At 42.7% G+C, this 21,370-nt stretch overlaps 1 protein-coding gene across 16 annotated transcripts in view; it reads left to right on the top strand.

The window, feature by feature from the left end:
• The window catches only part of LOC147211328 (R3H domain-containing protein 1-like), a 48,281-nt gene that overhangs the window by 23,070 nt on the left and 3,841 nt on the right, over positions 1 to 21,370 (top strand). For 15 of the 16 annotated variants that reach the window (XR_015102513.1, XR_015102514.1, XM_086125913.1 and 12 more), the window contains 18 exons: positions 332 to 443; positions 956 to 1,034; positions 1,154 to 1,213; positions 1,513 to 1,653; positions 1,801 to 1,909; positions 2,079 to 2,174; positions 2,466 to 2,491; positions 2,741 to 2,794; positions 3,330 to 3,562; positions 7,147 to 7,407; positions 8,478 to 8,635; positions 10,066 to 10,176; positions 10,783 to 11,097; positions 11,187 to 11,322; positions 12,833 to 12,987; positions 13,128 to 13,231; positions 16,012 to 16,100; positions 19,980 to 20,161. Coding sequence is in view for 14 of the 16 variants with exons in the window: in XM_086125913.1 (XP_085982039.1) it covers positions 332 to 443; positions 956 to 1,034; positions 1,154 to 1,213; positions 1,513 to 1,653; positions 1,801 to 1,909; positions 2,079 to 2,174; positions 2,466 to 2,491; positions 2,741 to 2,794; positions 3,330 to 3,562; positions 7,147 to 7,407; positions 8,478 to 8,635; positions 10,066 to 10,176; positions 10,783 to 11,097; positions 11,187 to 11,322; positions 12,833 to 12,987; positions 13,128 to 13,231; positions 16,012 to 16,100; positions 19,980 to 20,161 (2,421 nt within the window). In the remaining 2 variants the exon portion in view is untranslated. The remainder of the gene's footprint in view (positions 1 to 331; positions 444 to 955; positions 1,035 to 1,153; positions 1,214 to 1,512; positions 1,654 to 1,800; positions 1,910 to 2,078; positions 2,175 to 2,465; positions 2,492 to 2,740; positions 2,795 to 3,329; positions 3,563 to 7,146; positions 7,408 to 8,477; positions 8,636 to 10,065; positions 10,177 to 10,782; positions 11,098 to 11,186; positions 11,323 to 12,832; positions 12,988 to 13,127; positions 13,232 to 16,011; positions 16,101 to 19,979; positions 20,162 to 21,370) is intronic. The other variant, XM_086125905.1, reaches the window with a different exon arrangement.

The following is a 21,370-nucleotide window of genomic DNA, read 5'->3' as shown; positions in this document are numbered from 1 at the left end:
ATTCATGGATGCAGGCGTATCGTTACCATCAAGGAGACAGGTTTGAGTGATCAACCATGAGGCTTTTTGAAGTGTATTCAACATTTGCCTGTTTGGGGCATGATACCCTTCTTGTAGTTAGATTAAAGGAAAATTGAAAGCTTCATTTATCTTCCAAAATTTGTATTATGCCTGCTTGGTATCGACCCTCCTCCCAAAATGTCAACAGTAAGCTCTGTCAGGCTTGTTTGTGTTCTTCTTGAAATGCAATGGCTAAATGAAGACCAGGTTAATCATTCCTTTTTTTTTTCTTTTTTTTTTTTGGTGGTTGTTTTTTTCTCCTTCACTTAAGGATGAATTCCTCCTTCGGATGTTTGAAAAGGATGACGGAGCCACACAAAACCAGTCTCAGAAAGAAGTCATCTGCGACAAGGTGAACAAAGCTGACAAAATGCTGTGCAGAGGTGAGAAAATGGAAACAGCCTCCAATGAGGGCTTTGCATGGTGTACGTTTTTCTCAGAACCATTTCATGACTAACACCCTTTATATTTTCTTCTTTTGTGTATGTGTGGAGAGGCCAAAGTATCCTCCCATTTGTCCAAAAGCGCTCCTCCGGTTTCAATTATCTCATGTGATAGGCAGATAATTAGTGTGATTCAGTTAATTGCGATGGGCTGAAAAGTGTCAAGCAATTATACGGATTCCCACAAGGCTGTAGTTGCCCCCCTCTTGTGGAGGAATACCGCTGATGAGGCAAGGCCCCAATTGTAGGTCCCAGACCCTTTCTCGGTCACCACTACCCTATTGTTTGCTGAGAGAGGATGTTTACTCTTTTGAACCCTAGCTGAGATAGCTGCACAATTAAACAAATTCATATGGAAAACAATATTGAGTTCCCTGTTGTTGTATTTTTTAGTCCAGTATGTTCGGCTTTCGCAAAAAAAAGCTCGTGTGACCTATTTTTTCTTTGATCAGATTCCAGTCAAGACTACACAGATTCAACAGGCATAGATCTTCATCAGTTTTTAGTAAACACGTTAAAGAGCAATCCCAGGTAAATTGACTACAGTTTGGTGGTGATGAGTCAGTGTCACCTTTTGGTCAGGCAAACAAAATTTCAGAGATTTCTTTCTGAGGTCAAAGTCTCTCAAATACATTGTATTATTTTCTTAGGGACCGAATTATGCTGCTGAAGCTTGAGCAAGACATCTTGGATTTCATCAGCAATAATGAGTAAGTTCCATTTCTGGTTACATTCAATCTCATCCCTCTCAAGTATTTGGGATTAGCTTTGGAGTTCTACAGCACAGAAGGATATTTTCACTGTCTGATCCCTGATGTGCGTGCTTTCCACATCAGGAGGAGCAGCGTGGGGTTTTTGTGTGTATTCTGTAGAATCTATAGAACTGTTCTTTTACAGCATTTTGGGGATGTGCAGCTATGCTCTGACCGGTACATCCCTGATCGGATACCAATTTTTTTTTCCTCAATTGCTATCAGAGATGAGCTCATGCCCCCCCGTGTCTTTTTAGAAGTCAAAGGAGAACGTTCCCGCCTATGACGTCCTACCACCGGATGTTGTTACACCGTGTGGCTGCCTACTTTGGCATGGACCACAACGTGGACCTCTCCGGAAAGTCCGTTGTCATCAACAAAACTATCAGCACAAGAATGTGAGCATCTTTTTGCAGATTGACACATGTGTCACAACCACCCGGGGGTTTTCTATGCCCTCCTTATGTTGATTAACATATGTTGTTGTCAGCATCTACCTGAAATGAAGTTCGCCCCCTTAACTGTTAAAAATTCCCTACTGACAGCCCCGATCAGAAATTCTCAGAGCACATCAAGGATGACAAGGCAGACGACTTCCAGAAACGCTACATTCTTAAACGAGACAACTCCAGCTTTGATCGCGACAACAGCACGGTAGGTGTCCCCACCCTGCTGCCACCACCAAGCTGTCACTTTTATTTCTGACATGTCGGTACGAGGGGGACAATCTGGCATCCCTGGTATAGCTCTTAAAAAGCCATGTGCGTGCGTGGGCGTGCATGTGTGTGGGTGTGCGCATGTGCGTGTGCTGTGTCCTTGCCAGATTCGGATGCGCTTGAAAGCAGACAAGAAAAGCAAATCGATGGAAGAGCGCGAGGAGGAGTACCAGCGAGCCAGAGAAAGAATATTTGCACATGATGTGAGCTCTGCTTGTGTGGGCGGGCTGGGGGATGGGGGGCTATGCTGCACAAGTCTACGCACAAATCCTTTGTTGTGCAAATTCACGCAATTTTTGCCAGCAATTGGCAGTATGTAGAGATGTGAACGCTCCGATAATGGAGTCAATTTGATATCGATGAAAGATCTGCAACCAATGATACTACATGTAAATACAAAACATTTATTAAGACATGAACAAGCTGATTAATACAATTGAGTAAATCCCACTACTTTTATACTTGAAATCATCCAATTTAATTTTCACTCACAGGGCGATCACTTCATACTGGATCAAAGGTAAGTTGCACCTTACGCGTATTGGCATCATAACCAATATCTTTGCTGAGTCTCACCAGAGTCATTTTGACAGTCAGTGCATCCTTTAATATGCAAATGCAACTCATCTATAACGTGCATGGCATCCATTTCTATTTTGGAGAATGCTCAATGGCTCTTTTTCAACCAGAACAGCGAATGATGTCTTGATTGGTCCTGATCAGTTGTCGGCGTTCTGCTACTAATACCTCCCACCAACCTCCCTCTCAGTGCTCAGGATGAAGACGCATGTACACGTACCCAGCACAGGCGGCTCATTTTCAGGTGAGGCAAAATATCCTGCTGTCATTTTGCGCCAGTGCATGAGTGTTGACCTAAAGATTTGTTCTTGATGCTTGGAAGGCTTCCCTCTAATATGCTTTTTAGTACTAGATTACGTAAAGCATCCGGCCTGGACCAAGTCATGGCCAATGAGATCTTGAAACCATGTCATTTCGCCTTTCATTCAGTTTATGAAGCTAAAGTGATTCATTAATGTTAGTAATGAGGGGGAATTAATCCAGGAATTTCAAGGTCATTTCGAGTAACTTTAAATTCAATTTAGATCCAAAATTGAAGAAAAAAAATCTCGGGGCACGATTGTAATGGAATAGACCTGGAAACGAGCAAGCACAAGACAAAGAAGGCAACCTTAAGTAAAACTTGTATGGTGGGTTGTCCATCTTTTTTGAACATAATGGTAAAGTCTAGATGCAAATGTTCTTTAACATTCAGCCTCGGAGATTTGAAAGCCTACATAATTCAATGTGAGCGCAGGATTCTTGATGCTGACTGAAAGACTGACTTTAACCCTGACCAGGTCACGGGCTGGACCCTCAGACGCCAGCTGGCAGAGCAGCTCTGAGACAGAGACGCAGCCACCAAACGGTGAGCCGCGACCCTGGAGCAGTACTGACAGCTCGGAGAGCTCCAACCGCCTCGTCCCGCGGCCTGCCATCACCAAGGCCAGCAGCTTCAGCGGCATCTCCCCTGACCTGGCACGTGGCGACAGCACAACCAGCAGTAAGAGCACTGGGAGGCTTACCAAAACAGGCAAGAGTGAAGCTACACAAGCCATTGTTGTTCATACAATAACCTAACAAATGGCTTCAATCTCTGAAGAAAAAAAAAGTCTCTCTCTCTCTCTCTCTCTCTCTCGCTCTCTCTCTCTCTCTCTCTCTCTCTCTCTCTCTCTCTCTCTCACTCACTCACTCACTCACTCACTCACTCACTCACACACGGACATGCAGCCTATCCCAGCTGTGTTCAGGCAGAAGGCTGCTGGTTGCCAGCCAATCACTGGGCACACAGACAAATACAGATAGATGCATATATAAATATAATTAATAAGAATAATTGCTATCAGTATTGCTTCACTGATGAGCAAGAGAAAACTAAACGTCAGTGAACATGATTGTTAGCAGTATCTTGTACTTCAAGGAAACGTCTGAATCAGTCTGATCTTCCCCTGAATGTGACAGTTGCCCTGCCTTCATCAAAGTCTGCAGGCCTTCCATATTGCTGGACAATTGTCAAAGCTATAAGTTATATCAAACTCGAGATTTAAAAAGACTTCCTGAATAGTGTAGTTCAACAATTTAGAACCACTGGAAAGTTCCCAAACTGATGATGCTTCCTTAATTGACATGATGGGAATCCTGCTATGTACAGGTATCTTCCCACTACTACAATTTCCCGCATTATATCGTGTGTTATTTTCTTCCTTACAGGGTAGAACCTTGTTTATTTAGGAAGTATTCTGTCCTTAGGAGTCAGTCAAGCAGACATCTCATTTGCACTGCCTCTTTTCTGTCCTGAAACAACTGTTCTATGCAACAATATGCATGCAATCTCACCTAAAAATAGGTAGGCTACTCATGAAAGATGAAGGTGACATTCTATCAAGAGAAATTAATGAACCTTTTCCTTCAAACCACTTCCCGCCTCGTAAATAATATCTTTCCCTACTTTGAAAATGCATAAATGATGTCTTCACATACAGTGGTCGAAAGGTCACGGTCGAGGTCATCTTTATTGTCAAATATGCTTTATGTATAACATGCAGTGTAACGGAAAGAACACTTGCACTCAACTTCCAAATGTTTGCAACAGTGAGGCAAATTCGATGGGTCAGTCAATGGATATGACGCACAACTTCAGTTTTGTTTGAATACACCCATTATTTTTTGTAATCCAATGTATTGGACTACAATTCAGTGTTTTATTGCCCAAGTGTGTCCTATTAAGATGATGATTCAATCAGTAAACAGCGCTGAGTGTCAATTTCAGACTTTTTTTTTTTTTGTGAAGACATTTCAAGTAGCTGTTGATATAACCAAGATTTAAAAAAAAAGCTGTCAATGCATTAAAAACAAGCAATTGAGAAAATGGACAACTCAGCATGGTTTCTTCTTGGGATGGTCATTCTTATCCTCAGTGCTGAACTACATGATGGCAGTAGCAAATGAAACTCAATTTAACACATTTTATCTGCCAGTTTAAAGGAAGCCACAACAAAGCTGATTTGGAGAGCTTCATGATGCAGCAAGGTCAGGATCCAAAACAGCAAAGATGTACATCGGCATCAAGAAATGGCCGGTGCAAGACTGGCCAAGTCAATATCCAGGTCTAAACCCTTATAGAGCATGCATTTTACCTGCTAACGGGCATGCTAAAGAGAGTAACCTCTCAAAAGACAATTCCAAGAGCCTCATTCTATTTTAATTCATTCTGTTCAATTGATCATTCCATTGAATAATCAGATAATAATGTATTTATCATTACAGTTTATTACAAAATACTTTTTTTTTCGATTTCTGTTTACAGATTTATTTTGTTATTGTTGTTTACATATTTACTGTATTTAATATTTATTTGGTTTTATTTAATAATTAAACAAAATCAAATAAACTGCCAGTGATCAGCAATTGCATGAGACGGAGTAATATTGTCTTTTTGAAACTCAGCTACTTCGTTGGTACTGATCAATGCTAAACAACTACAGTAGTTTGATTTATGCAAATACTTCCGAGGCACTTCAAGTACAACTGCATGTCAATTACAGGTAGTTCAAACTACAGTGAAAAAAATAGCCTATCTTCGTAATAGATTTAACAGTTGTTTTTGTTTGTACATTAATTATTAATGTTTCAGTTTGGTGAGGTCCATATCATGTTGGGAACGCAGAAAAAATGCTCATCATTGTTTTCCAAAGTAAAACCAGATGTTTAAAATTTTGTTTTCATTTTGATTGAACACAAAATATAATTAAGTGTGCTTTCATGAAGGAAATGCGAGAATAGTTACTTTTGATGGGCTGAAATCAGAATTTAGATTAGTTTAAGTTAAACAAGGTCTCTAAACGATTAATCGATTATCAAAATAGTGTACAGTATTTTAATCGTCAGTTAATTAATTAACTTGTTGATCAGATGAAGATGGAAATACTTACAATATTTTGTGGATCAGATGCAAATGTTAACATCTACAGCCAAAATGGAAGCAATAGCCTCATTGTTCAGGTCCAGTGGTGGGCACGTCAGTCATCATTCCGTCATTATTTCAGGCTGACTCAGTCCGTCGACGTCGAGCACAGCCAATCAGCGACAAGAACGTACTTACCAGGTCACACGCATGGGGAGGTGGGGAGACATCGATGTGATGATTGGTGAAATAAAAACAATATGGGACAATGTCATTGCGGGCTGTGATACTGGAAGTTTGGCAACGCTATTTTGGGTTACTATTTAACTCCGGTCTGCTTGTGCTGCGCCTGCATGTGACGTTGTATGTTCTCAACGCCGATGGGCTGTCACCAACGACGGATCGATGGATGGATGGGGCCAGCCTGAAATAATGACGGAATGATGGTTGACGGACTGACACGCCCAACACCAGTTGTTTCCCCAGTTGAAAGATGCAAAATTATACACAGATCAAAAATGCAAGCAAGTGCCTTTTCCACCTCCGTGAAAACCAATGGCTGTTTTCAAGATGCTTTCTTTCTATTCTGCTCAGCATTTTATAATCACACGGACAAATCAACTGTAGCGACGCCACTCGAGTGAAGCGTGACTCAGCTCTTCGCTCTGCGTGCATCAGCGCGGACGTGTACGCAGGCACGTCTTCAACCAATCAGTACTGACGCAACGGACATTACACATCAAAGAGCTTTGATCTACGACAACAGCTAAGCTAGCCTAGCCACGACAACAGCTCAGTTAGTGGAGACGACACGACGCTCGAGGTCGGACGGACATGCCGGCTCTCATAATCTGTATGTTTTTCCTTTTTCCTCTCTTTTCTATCCAAATATATTTTCTACAAACAATAGCTGTCTTGTCCACGACGTCTTATTTCATTCCACTGGGGTTTAGCCAATGTGTTTATAAAGAGACCAGAATCTCTTTACAACCACAGATGGTGCCGCCCTACCAATTTCTTCCTCAATGCTTCCTTCAGGAGTTCATGCAACCGCCGCCATGTTATTAGGCTGTGGATTGGCTCCGCTGCTTAATTATCACCACCTACACCCTCATCGATAGTAAATTCTCATGTCATGCTGTTGCATGGAAGCTAAAGAAAATGGATTGGGCATCTTTTAAGATTGTGTTTCACTCTTTGTTTGGTCATTCCAGGTTCAGAATCATGCAGTAGCTTCGGTTCTTCATCCAGTTCGCTCTCTCGTCCACACTGTCCTTTCACCGTGTCAGTGTCTTTACGGCCCAAAATCCCTGGAACGCCTTGTATCCACCCGGCTGCAGACACCAAAGGCTCAGCACTCCCTGACAAGAGTGTCCCGTCACAGCCAACGCCTTCTGCTGATGGAACAAATTATGCGATGTCACTTCAGGCTTCAAGGATACCACCTGGCAGCATTCTGGTGAATCCACACACAGGTACCTGTGCTCATTTCATGTACAGTATGTTGTGGTAAAAATTTGAAGTTTGCATTGTTCTGATGCTGCTAAATTCTATCAAACTTTTTGCTTTGGTCAGTATTCCTTAAGGGCAGAATTACAGCTCAGCGTGTAATGCACACAGTTGCTTTGAGGGCTACAGCTAAGGATTATTTTTAAATAATCGCTCAATTATTGTTTCAATTAATCGATGCATCAGGTTTAAAAAATAAATAAGAGATTCCATCTATTTGTCATAATATGCACAAAATATGACAAGCAGGTTACTTTATGAACATTCAAAGCTGTAATTTATTTACATGTACGAGTATTGAGAAGGTTAACCTGCACAATACCAGACTTTAGGGTAAAAATGCTGTACATTGTACAAACGTACACATGAAACAAGCCGATCTTAGCCACTGATGTTACATTGCTAGAATGACTACTCCATGATGCAGTGTTGTGAAACCGTAAATAGTGTGTGTGTGTGTGTGTGTGTGTGTGTGTGTGTGTGTGTGTGTGTGTGTGTGTGTGTGTGTGTGTGTGTATAATTTTCATGTCTTATTCCTTCTGTCAGATTCAAGTTATTTTTTTGGCGATCAGTGTGGATTTTTCTTTCATGAACAGTGGGGTACCAACAATTTTTTTTTCATGCGTATACATTCTTCTTATTGCAGCTTTCTTATTCTTGTCTTTAATCTGATAAATTGATATGCATGCATACACCACACTGCCCTTAACAGGCCACGGGTATGCACAGCACAAGTAGGGTGCTCAACAAGGCACACAGCAGGGTTAGTACAGGGGGACTGAGTTAATAATCACGCAACAGAGCAAATCGAAATTATCATTAGTTGCCAACATTTTTATTCATGGAATTTTATCGATTCGTTTTTGCAGCCCGAATAGATTTAAAAAGAGCTAGCTAGCTTATGAAATGCTCCAAAAAAGTTTTGTTGGTATCTTACTGGTGTGTCTGTTTCAGGCACAATTGTGTGCGTTTCATGATACAGGCTCTTGTGGCTTCTTTCACACGTTTCTTTTCTCTTTTGAATTTCTTCCGACAGGAAAACCTTTCATTTATTCTAATAGCAGTGCGGTAGTTTATAGTTCGGCCAGCATCGCAGCCCCTGCCGGCAGGGGCCGACATCAAGGGAAGTTGCTGCAACAGCCAACCTCTGCTGCAAGTCAACCACAGCACATCCACAATCACCTCCACTCGCAGGTCAGTGGGAATACACGTGTAAACAATTATTTTTTTCCAGTGCATCAAAGGGTGCCGTGATCTTGAAGTACGCAGGCTTAATAGAAACGCTTCTACTTTCCTAGACCAAGCCACTTCATCCAGCTCTTCCGGGGGTATCCCGATACAATCCTAGCCAGCTAAATGGTTGGGTAGAAACACCCTTCTAAGGGAACTCATTTCGGCCATTTGTATTTGTGGTTTTTGTGACTATATATAGATGAGGGTGAGAACGTAGGTCAAACAGTAAATTGTCAATTTGACATTAGGCTCTGTCTTCCACATGACAGACAGTCCGCATCACTGTAGATGTTGGACCAATCCATCTGTCGATCTCCCACTCTTCCCTCACTCGTGAACAAGATACTTTTCGAGTCTCATCCGGACCCAGTGAGGGTCTCCACGCTTTAACGACTGAGAACCACGGTCATAGATTTGCGGGTACTAATTCTCATCCCATTCACTGAACACGCTGCTGTGAATCATTCCAGCAAAAGTTAAATATTGCGGCTTGATGCGGCCAATGGAAACACATTATGTGCAAAAAGCAGAGACCCAATACCAAGGGCACCAAACCAGACCTCCTTCAATGCCAGATTTCTGCTGAGGGGAAAAAAGAGCTTGGTCCACTGTTCCATGACCAAAAAGAAAACCACACGGTTACCTCTGAATCTGAGGTTTTGACTTCCAGCCCAACCCTCCGCTCCGGAACCCTTAATAGACCTTAAGAAGGACGCTGAGGAGTGCATGAACATGTTTTCAAAAAGGGCAACCATCTCCCTGGTGTGATGATCCAGAAGCACTCTTTCTGATGTCCACACAATGTTGCAGAGACGCGTCAACTAAGACCAGTCACAAGGTCCACAGCCTTCAGGAACTCTGGGCGAATCAAATCTAAACCTGCATCCTTCCAAAGAGCTTTTTGACCACATAGATGACCTCAAATCAAGGGATTGGAGAGCCCAGCTCAGGGTCTCCCAGCTTTGTTTCCCCTTCGAAAGACAAGTCTGTGGAATTGAGGTCTTCAAACTATACTCCCCATCGACTCACAACTTCCTGAATTGAGGACCATCCCCACTACAGTATTTAGTGTTGATGGTGGACTGCGCTCTACTCCTGACCTGTTAGATGGTTGACCAGAATTATGTTGAAGCTGTACAGGAGACATTCTCTATGACCTCCCTGAACTGGGTTTTTGCCTAGCATCCAGCAAAAGCCATTCCTCTTTGCAGTAGAAGTCTCCTCTAAGTCTGCCAATATGGTCATTGTAATGGAAGTTGTCATTTTACATGGAGATTGACGGAGATCGGGGGGGGGGGGGGTGCAGGTCCTAGGCAAGTGGTCAAATGACATCAATGCCAGGCTTCCATTCACCTGATCTCAACTGTTTTCATTTTTCCTTGTCTCTTCAGCCATTGTGTCATCCATTCCAGCCGTCCTCAGAGCCTCCTCACAACCCAACAGTCTCGTACCATCTTCCTCCTCTGTTCCCGCCAGTCTGTGACAACCAACAGTACACTGTGGTACACAACTGATTTTACAGTTCATTATTCTTTCTCTGCTGATTACAAATCAGTTATTTTTCGATTTTCTTTGCTGTTTTAGTCAGTCACCTTGAACATTGTTGGAAACTAACGTATTGGAAAGTAAAATCCGGAAAGAGCCGATAGCCTCATTTCTGACCTGGTTTTAGTTTATCTTGTGGTTTTTGCAACTAATTATGATTGTCGAAAGCTGCATTAATATTTAATTCATCGCCAGATGTTAGTGCTAAATAATACATGACTAAAAACATGACTTTTACAACATGTCAGAGTAGACTTTAGGTGTAATGGGATATTGGTATGGATAGGTAAAATTCACTTTTGGCTCCTCTTGTCTCTGCAGACGGGGTTATATTTAAACTCAGTATCTAAAATTAGTTTTACCCTTCTTGATTTAGCACTTGGCTTGTAGATAGTCTTAATTGGTAAAGCCGTATTCATCCATATGAATAATAAAAAAATAGTTCTCCCCAATAATCAACCTCGGGATGGTGTTAATGCTGCATTTAATGACCTCTTCTCAGTACCAACACGGGATTATTACTGCGGATGTACACATCAATTGATTTTAAATCTCTTTTCCAGCCTGAAAATCTCAACACCCAATTCAGTCACATGACATTGACGCAGCAGTCCAACAATGGAGCGCCGGCTGCAGATGGCCACCATTATGCAGCATTGTACCACCACCATTCCGCTCCGGTAGTGTTGCATGGAGCACCCCAGCAAGTTTCTAATTACGTGGTTGCGGGACACCCAGGGATGCTCCAAGGCCAGCCTGTACCGCTTCCAACTCCAGGACCTCACCAAACCTACCCCAGCGGCATGACTGGTCATGCGGCTTTTCCTGGGTCCACTCTGAACCAGCAACACAGCTACATTCATCAGCCGGTCCAGCAGGTAGCTCAGCAGTGAACGTTACTCAGTCAAATGGGATTCCACTCGTCTTTTTCTTTGATGTTCGATTTGGTCTTTTATGCTTCTCACAGGTATCTGCTTGCTATTGTTCATCAATCCACCATCCTACCTGCTCCAGCCAGCAGCAGCAGCAGCAGCACTACCGCCCGCCTGTAAACCATTTGCCGCATAACGGCCTTCACAGCCAAACCCTGTCCCAGCAGCAAGGTAGCAATTCTCACACTCAAGTATCATTTTGCAATAGGGCACATAATTGCATTCTCTTCCTGTCCTTTACGTGTTTTTGAATCCAGATTCCTCTGCAGGATTGCTCGAACACTCTTACTTTTTGCTTCTGTGCCCTTCTGTAGGAGCGTCTGTTCTGTCACCTCCTTGCTGCTGCCAGCTCATATTCGCGCGTGCACACACACATATACAAATGTGCACACATGTTCTATATGTGACTACAGCAGCGTTTCCCTACTCGGGTTCATTAATTGGACAAGCTCGGATGCCATACAACAGCAAATGAAATAAATTATTTCTAAGTGAAAAATAACTTGTGTCCCTGATGTCTTTATAATTACTGCAAGGAAAAGCAGCCACTGCAAGATGTATGTGCTAAAGCCTAAATAGTGCAGGCACAGAACCTTTACTTGCATATAGGGTAGAAAAGAATCCCCTTGAATATCTTAGCATATGTTGAAAATCAAATTTTTACACCCTCTCTCAGCCTCGTTATTAGATCTAAGAGGAAAACTGATGAGAGGCGGGATGCGGGGCCGGGACGCTGTCTGAGAGGCCTCTATGAATCTCACAGTGAACCGGTCTCTTTTTCAGCCCCTCAGTCCTCACCTGCAGGCCATGCCGCTGATGGTACGGTATAAATCGACAACGGGAATGTGAAATCAGTCTTAAACTCAGATTAGTGGAAGCAGTCAATCCCTCCACCGCAAACTGGCATCCCTCAAAAACAGCGAGGCGATAGTCAGCCATTATCTGCGTCTGAGGAAACACAATCATCCACTGCCTGCTGAAATGGAATAAATCTGGTGCATTTAAAATTGCGGTCATTTCATGCTCGGTTTGTATGGGAAAGTGGGAGGCGGGTGGATAAAAATAACCATCTCCTTGCTCCTCAGTGCTTTCATTGTTTCATTGTACTTTTCTCCCAGGAGTCGTACTGCTGACACCTTCACAAAAGGATGTCCTCTCTTTTGTCGCTCGCAGCACCTCACGTGTGTCACTGGGGACTGCATTTCCAAATGTCTTGCCTTGTCACCTTGACATTGTCCCCCTCTGGCCAGGAGCCAGCGCCACCATTTCATGCCATTTGGGAATATGGCCTGCTAGTCTGATTGCCTGGGTGGTTTGGGCACTACTAAGAAATTGATGTTTATTTTTTTTCTCCTCTCAACCTTAATTTGGTCACTCATGTTGCCGTTTCAGGCCGCTGCAGGCTAACTCCGATATATTGACTTTCTCATTTACCCCAAGTGCCTCCACCTTGCTTTGCTGTAACAGCTCAACTCGCTGCACAGCTGAAGTCTCAGTCTGTTTTTCCCCCAACTGATGCACTGCATGATTCTTGTTGATGATTGTTTATCCTGAAAAGACCCTATTAACCAGAGCCCAGTCTCTGTGGCCAAGCATTCGAATCCCCAATTTGACTCCACTGCTCCGTCCTCGCCACTTCTTGGAGTGTGGCCTGAGTGCTTTGCCTTTTGTTGTTTGTCAGTGCACCAGCCTGTGATATCAAGCCCAGCATCCTACCAGACTATAGTGGGCATGCAGCCAACACTCAACTTTGCTCTCACCGGTGTCCAACAAAGCAATATAAGCAGCCAGATGCAAGGCATGATGGTCCAGTACTCCCCAATGCAGTCTTACCAGGTATGCATATACACCGGTCTGCCACAACGTTATGTGACCTCTTACACAATGAGATACAATTGAAGAGAGACTGACTTTACAAAGAGCAATGAGAGCGAGTCTTTGTTGCTCTATTAACGTATTTCATTGGTCCATCGCAGGTTTCCTTGCCAGAACAGTGCCAACCAGGACATGGTGCAGTGGCAGTCTCTGGCGTCCAGCCTTACTACAGCCTTCTCCCTGCTCCAAACCAGCACACCATGAGGTAGAGCCTTAAACCTGATATTAATGCGCAAGCACTTGCGGACATTCTTGTCTTGGCAATTGCCCTAATGTACAGGATGTAAATTCTGGGCCGAAGAAAATGAGGATGTGGCTTGTCAAGAGGAGACAAAAATTACCTTTTAGTTTAAATCAGTTACCATTTGATTTTAAAGAATGTGTCTCATATATACAGTACTCACATAAAGTTAGGGGTATTTGGCTTTTGGGTGAAATTTATGGTCAATGTAAAAAGTTCACACTACAGTGATATCATGAAAGATCATGAAAGTAAAAGGAGGATGCGCTCATGATTTCCTCATCTCAAACAGTAAATTGAAACAGAAGTTAACAACAATGGTGGGTACACCGCGACAAAAAATTTCAACGACTCTATAACTCGTCTTGTGCCCTTGAGTATCAGTTACAGCTTGACAACAAAGCCTCATGTTGTTCAAAAGTCGACTTATTGTCTGCTGAGGCATGGCACTCTTTTTGAGGGGCATCTCCCAGGTCATTGAGGTTCGGGGTTGCAGAGTTTCGAGCCTCGACAGGGCGAATCAGCAGATCCCACAGGTTTTCAATAGGATTTAGGTCTGGAGAAAGTGCAGGCCATTCCATTTGAGGTACACCAGTGTCCAACAGCCGTTCCCTGATGATGTGACTTCGATGAGCTGGAGCATTGTTGTCCATGAAGATGAAGTTAGGCCCTGTTGTTCATGTAAGGGTACAATCACTCGACAAATAATACTATTCAGGTAATATGGGCTTGTCACGAAGTGTAGGGCAGATCTGTACCGACTGGACGCACCTGCCCACACTGTAACACCGCCAAACCGCCACCACCAAAAGCTCGTCTGGTGACAACAGTGGCTGATGCGTAGCGCTCTCCTTGACATCTCCAACATTGTTGGCAGCCATCATTTCTGCTCAATGTGAATCGACTTTGATCAGAGAACAGCAACTCCTGTGCCCGGTGGGATGGCCAGGTACCCTTGCAGGTCGTCTAGCACGCAGACCACGCTGATGTACTGTAAATGGTTTTGAATGGTCTGTTGTGACCCTGGCGTGCCTCTCACTTCCCTTAAACATGCCTGGAGTTGAGTGGCATTCATCGTCCTGTTTCTCAGGGCATTGTTCACAATGTAGCGGTCATCAGCATAGGATGTGGCCAAAGGACGCCCACCTCTTCATCTTTCTGTGACTCTTCCAGTCTCTCTGTATCTCTGTTGCAACCTGATGTCACCCTGTGACACGCTAAGCTCAGTGGCCACTTCCATCTGATAACGTCCTGTTTGAAGCATCACAATGGCAAGGAACTGTCCATTGTTAGATGTCGTCTTGGTCTCATGCTGTCAAGACGTGAACATCATGAGGACGACAACTATAAACAGCAGCTCTAATTGAACCAGGACATTTATTGGTCAATTCAAGGATCAAACGCCTGTTGTGAAGTTTGCCATTGAGCACCTGTTAGAGAACAGCAACTTGTGTGGAAAGTACAGAAACATTTAACAGTTGGACATGTGTCACATTAAGGTCACCAGGAAAGGTTTCAATACATTTTAGGCTCGTCCTACAATTTCATCCAAAAGACAAGACAAGTATCTCTAACCGTGTGTGTGTGTGTTTGTGTTATATATACTGTGTGTGTATATATACAGTGTGTGTGTGTGTATATATATATATATATATATATATATATATACACACACACACAAGTTGTTAATGTAATGCTGCTACAGCTTTTCGATCGGCAAAATCATCCTGCTAAAATTGTGTGCTTTGGTTTATGTTCAGTATATCAAAACAAGCAGCGATTTATTTTTTTAATTTATTTTTTCCCTGCTGTCAAAAATATATATATTTGTAGCTAACACTGCCCCTCACTCTGAAAGGGCATTCATATTTGTAGACGCAGCATGCCTAATAAGTGAATCCGTTAAGCACATACTCTTCAAGATAGCATTACCCAAATACTTAGTGTGCCACGTCTTGTGAAACTGATGATTGTCAACTGAGAGACAGCTACCAATTGCTTTTTGGCCATTTTTCTCCTTGGTTTCGTACTCATGGAGTCGTGTGGCATGCCAGGCTCTCGTTATAGCAAATTGATAGAAGTAGTTCACAGAAAGCAAACCACGTAATTAGTTTCTGGCTCCACGGATCCAATCATTCTGGAAATTAGCGATTGTAACACCTCTGGGACCATTACACGTGCCGGTAGTATCTGTGGCAAAACCGAAAGACAGCCAGGCGAAATCTTGGATAGGTCACATTGTCATTGTTTCAGGTGTGAAATTAGGGAGTTTTTAGCAGGACAGTCTGTGCTAAAATGATTTATGCAACAGCACCTTAACCACTGCGCGGCTTCGCCCATAAGGGCCGCCTGTCCACCTGCAGTCTGGGTTTCGCCAGCTGTACACCAGTCCCCACAGGCAGGCTGCTTACAGAGCCGAGCGCCTGCTTTGCACAGAGATTTACGTTCACTTTCAAATTTAATACACCAGCTGTAATGTTGAGCTTGCACAACTCCTTCTGGGTGCCAGGTTGCTTCAACACATATACTACTTTTTCCTCTGAACGGTCTTGCCGTGACGAGATCAACTATGGGTGTTCGACATTTTAGAATTGATGGAGGCATATTTTAAGGAAATACATCACCCTTCATCACATATCCAACATGTCCTCAACATACGGTCGATTTCAGTTCAGTTTAAATGATGATGATGATGATGATGATGATGACGATGCGATGTTTACTGTGAACATCTTCCTACACAGTTCCACTGTGAGTTTCCTGCCCTCCCCAATGATGGAGCAGCTCAATTTCCCTCAGAACTCATCCTCCTGTGTTGCCCAGCAAAACACAGGTTAGTAGTACAGAGCAAAGGTACAATTTTCAACTAAAATTCGTAAGTGACATCACGCCAAATGCCATTAAAGTCACTTCTGAATATGAGCTGATGGAGTGTCTGTTTTGATCTCAGCGGCACATTTGAGGTGTGATTATTACAAATTAATTTGACTGGCACTGATGTAACTTGAAGGAAGAAAAGTTGTGTATCTTTTTTTTTATATCCGCCTCTATGGAGAGCCCCTTCACAGTACCGTATTTTCCGCACTATAAGGTGCACAGAAAAGTCTTCTATTTTCTTAAAAGTTCACAACGCGCCTTAAAATCCGATGCGACTTGTGTATGGTCATTACGGTAATACATCGACCCTAAAATGGCTCCTTGCTGGAGACATGCTTACAATGTTATAACTTGCTGTTGGTTCAGTGAACTGTGTCGCTGCTTTATTAAATACGTTTTTGTTGCAGCTCCGAAAAAAAGGAGAGCTGTGGTGTTGTTTTTGTAAAACGCACACTTTATTAATGGTGTTCACAGTCTCAACAAATACAGGTACGTTTTTGTCCGTCTCCATGCCTTCTCTTCTTCCGTTCGACTCGAGAGGCGTTCATGACCGCCTCCGAAAAACAAACACTTCTGAGACAGTCCAGTCTCCTACATGTTACTGACATCTGATCGTTCTGTTGGACGTTTACTGTTGGTACGCTTAAGGAAATGCCAAGGGGGGCTATAGAATTTATTTTGTGATGTCCTCGCTTGATTTTTTGATTTAATGCATTATTGTCAATTTTCGTAGTTTCATCGAAGTAATGTTAATTTACGTTTTTCGGAGGCGGTCATGAACGCCTCGAGTCGAACGGAAGGAGCGTAGCGACATCTAGTGGATGCATTGTAGATTGTGTTTTATAATCCAGTGCATCCAATATATGAAAAAAATATAAAAATTTGGCCCATTCATTGAAGGCGCACCTCATAATCCAGTGCGCCTTTTAGTGCGGAAAATACGGTAATCACTTTTCTCTGATGTGTAAATAAACACTCAATGTTTTTCTTCATAGCCATAATCTAGACCACTGCTTCTCAACCTTTTTTCAATGATGTACACCTTGTGAAATATATATATTTTTTCTGTCATTAAACCATTAACTGAAATCATCCAAACTGGTTATTGTCAGGCGGCCCGGTAGTCCAGTGGTTAGCACGTCGGCTTCACAGTGCAGAGGTACCGGGTTCGATTCCAGCTCCGGCCTCCCTGTGTGGAGTTTGCATGTTCTCCCCGGGCCTGCGTGGGTTTTCTCCGGGTGCTCCGGTTTCCTCCCACATTCCAAAAACATGCATGGCAGGTTGATTGGACGCTCTAAATTGTCCCTAGGTGTGAGTGTGGGCGTGGATGGTTGTTCGTCTCTGTGTGCCCTGCGATTGGCTGGCAACTGATTCAGGGTGTCCCCCGCCTACTGCCCAAAGACGGCTGGGATAGGCTCCAGCACCCCCCGCGACCTTAGTGAGGATCAAGCGGTTCGGAAAATGGATGGATGGACGGTTATTGTCACGAGGGTCGCTGGCATTCTGGAGCCTATCCCAGCTGACTTTGGGCGGAAGGTGGACTATACCCTGAACTGGTTGTCCGCCATTCGCAGCGCACATACAGAGACCAATAACGACTCACACCCACATCCACACTGTCACTGAGGCTCTGTCAAGAGGGGCGCATTTGACCTCGGGGAACATGCTTTTTTATTTTTTTTATTGTGATTTTTCTTTTTAAACTGTCCGAGAATAAAGTGCAGTTGCACCTCCACTACGTTAGGGGGCAGTGGCGCTCTCATTGGCATAGTGTGCGCAGGGAGCGTTCAAAGGGAGGAAATATGACGAAGCATATGTAGCGCTTGGCTTCACTGTGACTAGGGTGGGAGACGAGGGAAGACCGGTGTCAGGTTAAAGTTTCTTAAATATTGTGCTCCTGAGTTAATGTTGGTGATCAGTTTGAATGCATTATTACTTATTGAGTTCATGTCATTTTATGTTTGCCATACGTTTCTACCTATAACATGGTCAGTCAAAAAATATTTACAGTTTAAGGATTTAATTTTATTTTTGAATTTCAGATGCACTTTAAATATTTTCTGTTCCAGTTAATACAGCTATTCTTTGTTATAAATTGGTCCATATTTTGTTCTTTTTTATTCTCTTATACGTTAAGATAAGAAAACCTTTATAAACAAAGATATATCGTTATGCAGAGGTGTACTTAAAACAATTTTATAGACAAATGATACTATTTATAGTCGCGCAGGGGGTTGGGGGGCGGCGCGAGATGTTTTCTTAAGGGGGGAGCATGACAGAAAATAATTGAGAAGCACTGCACTACACCAGTGACTAAATAAAAACAAACTGCTTAAAAAAGGTTTTAAAAATCATAAAGTATCTAATAATTCAAAAGAAGACAAACTACATTACTGAACTCTCAGCAGCGATGATTGCATTGTTGCACTGAACTGAATGTTTTTGGGTTTCGTGAGACACTGGGACTTGTGCTTGACTGAGGTACTTGTCATTCTTGGTGGCAGGGAGGCGGCTGCTGTGATCAAGCTCTTTTTTTTTTTTTTTTAACTGATGCTACTTTTTGAATATATTTTAGAATCTCACACCCCCCCAAATGTGCTTCCACTTACCCCCAGGCGTAAGCGTACCCCGTTTGAGAACCACTGATCTTGGCACTTTTAATGACACTCCACATATTGTATGCAAAAAATGAAGAAGCGCTGTTGTTTGAGCTGTTGTTAATAATGATGCTGTAGGAACAACGAAAGAAGCCTCCAGTAAATCTAACTCTGTTACTTTCATAGCACCTCCATAAATTCAACAGCTAATTTATGTGTTTCTCACACACTGTGTATTTTGTTGGTAATAAAATACGACTTCACCAGCAAGAACACCCATTTAATGTGTTCGTTTTAAATGTCCATACTGTTGGTCAGACAAGGAGGCTTGATATAAAGCTGTTTGCATGTACCCTACAGAGGCTCAAGTGCGTAGGTCTCTTCTCAAATGCCCTTTATTATTCATGTGTGAATGTTGAGGGGCGCAATGGTGGGAGCCATCATTTCAATCCATCAGTAATGAGGTCAGTTGAAGGTCACATGACAGCCTTACCTCAAGCATCTCCGGTAAACACTTTTAATTGGCTCATTCAGGGATGGAAGTAATCTAGATATTAAGTCTGTAAGCTCTGCCGTGCCTTCTATTATTAGTTGATTAATTTATTTTTTTTAATAATTAAATCAACATTGGCATTTGAAATGGGATTTTTCACCTGTTGTTAACCGTGTGTAAACAGAATTTTCAAAGTATTGAATGGAATTGTGTAGCGCTTTTGATGTGGGAGCAGCAGAAGGAGGCTCCTCTTATTTTTTTAATTGCCCCCAACCCCCACCCCCTCCAGTCCCATCAGTCACATTCACGCAGCACAAACTAATTAGGTAATTGGATCTTCCGGATCATCACAGAAGATTTAGCAGGAAGAGAACAACTCAATTATAGCCCCTATGGACGTGCCTTTATAATCGAGGCACTTAAAATCTAATTGCCGAGCAGCTAATAGTGCTGTTTTCATGGGTGGGGTGTGTAGGTGAATCAAACTGCTGTGGAAAAGCGCTTTTGAGCAAACACACATTTGCACAAACAAATACACTCCAATCCAAATGCATTAATGAGGTTGTGTGATGGGCTGTGTTCGTTTAAAAAAAAAAACAGTAAACATTATGCTTAAAATCTGCTTACCAGCCACACAGAATTAGTTAGATCTTATCATGACTGCTTGTCCCGATTTGCATTTTTTCCAAACGCAAATTTCTACCGACTGCCTGTTTTTTTCCTGTTTCCTTTTAATCGTGTGCAGGGCTGTTGCCCCCGGCCCGCGGCAGCGCTATGGTGATGCTGCAAATGGCAGCTCCCCCCTGCCAGCAGCCCCCGGCGTCCTCCGCCTGCCAAGAGAAGCAACCCAGCCACAAACACCTGGGCCCCGAGCACCAGCGCACCCGCCGACCGACTGATCACCCGCTGCCTCCTGACAACATGCAGGTACTAACGCTGCATGAGTTCATCAGTAGCAGGAAAACACATCTTTGTTGAAAAAAAAAAAGGCATTTGGTTCTGATAAGGCGCTAAATTTATTTTGCCTCAATGAGCCAGACTTTACCTTATGCTTCTAAAGTACACCGGGGTGTTTGAAAAGTGTATGTTTAAAGCTACAAAGTACTTGAAAAATAGCCTACGGTGATACCTGTGGCCAGGGGTGAGTTTAAGTGACCGAATCACGTCGCAAAATATTGTTACAAAACCACGATATAAGCATGCATGGCATTAAAGAAGAGAGAGAGGCATTTTCGAGGATGAATGCCATTATTACAAAAGCAAGAAACAATGGTTACTTTAATCTTCCGACATCAACCACCAAATTTTCCTTTCTTTGCTGCTGTCTGTCGATCAGCTTAATGTTCCCCTCATACATGCTGCTCTGAACATCCCCCAAAAATCCATTTCTGGGTTGAAACAAGCCAGCCAGAAACAGAGTTGGTTCACCTAGTCTCATATCAATTTTTTTTCATGAAACGTGCACCAGAATTTGTAATTATGTCGTACATTGTCCTGCCTCGTAAAATCGGTCTTAATTGTGCATTTTAAGATCAACCAGTCAGGAGGATAAACCTAGATGAACCAACTGGAGGACAGAAAAATGTCGCAATCACTCTGAGGATTCATGAAGAAGGCACCGAGATTTATTCAAAATCTGGTTAAAAGATGAAACGGCGTTTTCAGTGGAGGGTGGCTGTGGTTGATGCCAGTACTCGGGATTCTGATAGTGTGGGGCAAATTACAGTCTGGGATTCCCGTGACCTGCGGGATTTCCGAGAAAAATGTCAACCTCTAGTATTTGGTAGTATCTCACAGGTGAAATTGGTGACATATTATCTGAAGGATGTATATTTTTGTATAGTAAACACTAAGTGTTGTATGTTTTATTTTTTATAACTCTAAACCTACTTTCGCGCGCGTGTGTGTGTGTATATATATATATATATATATATATATATATATGAAGGAATACTTGTATATAAATTATATGTAGCTGTTTTGAGGGGCTGAATGGATTAATGGCATTTATATAATTTAAAATTGGAATAATTGTTAGAATGGTAAATTGAGTTCCAGGTTTGGGAACAACTGAAACTGTATTTTGTTTGTCGGATGGGGCTGAAAATAAGGAAAACATAAAAGCATCAGCTAGTA

The sequence above is a fragment of the Hippocampus guttulatus genome, chromosome 1 (assembly GCF_054856545.1).
Source record: "Hippocampus guttulatus isolate MCC_2025c chromosome 1, RoL_Hgut_1.0, whole genome shotgun sequence".
NCBI classification, from domain to species: domain Eukaryota; kingdom Metazoa; phylum Chordata; class Actinopteri; order Syngnathiformes; family Syngnathidae; genus Hippocampus; species Hippocampus guttulatus.
Note: the sequence above shows the minus strand (reverse complement) of the source record. Positions and strands in the feature narration are given on the sequence as shown.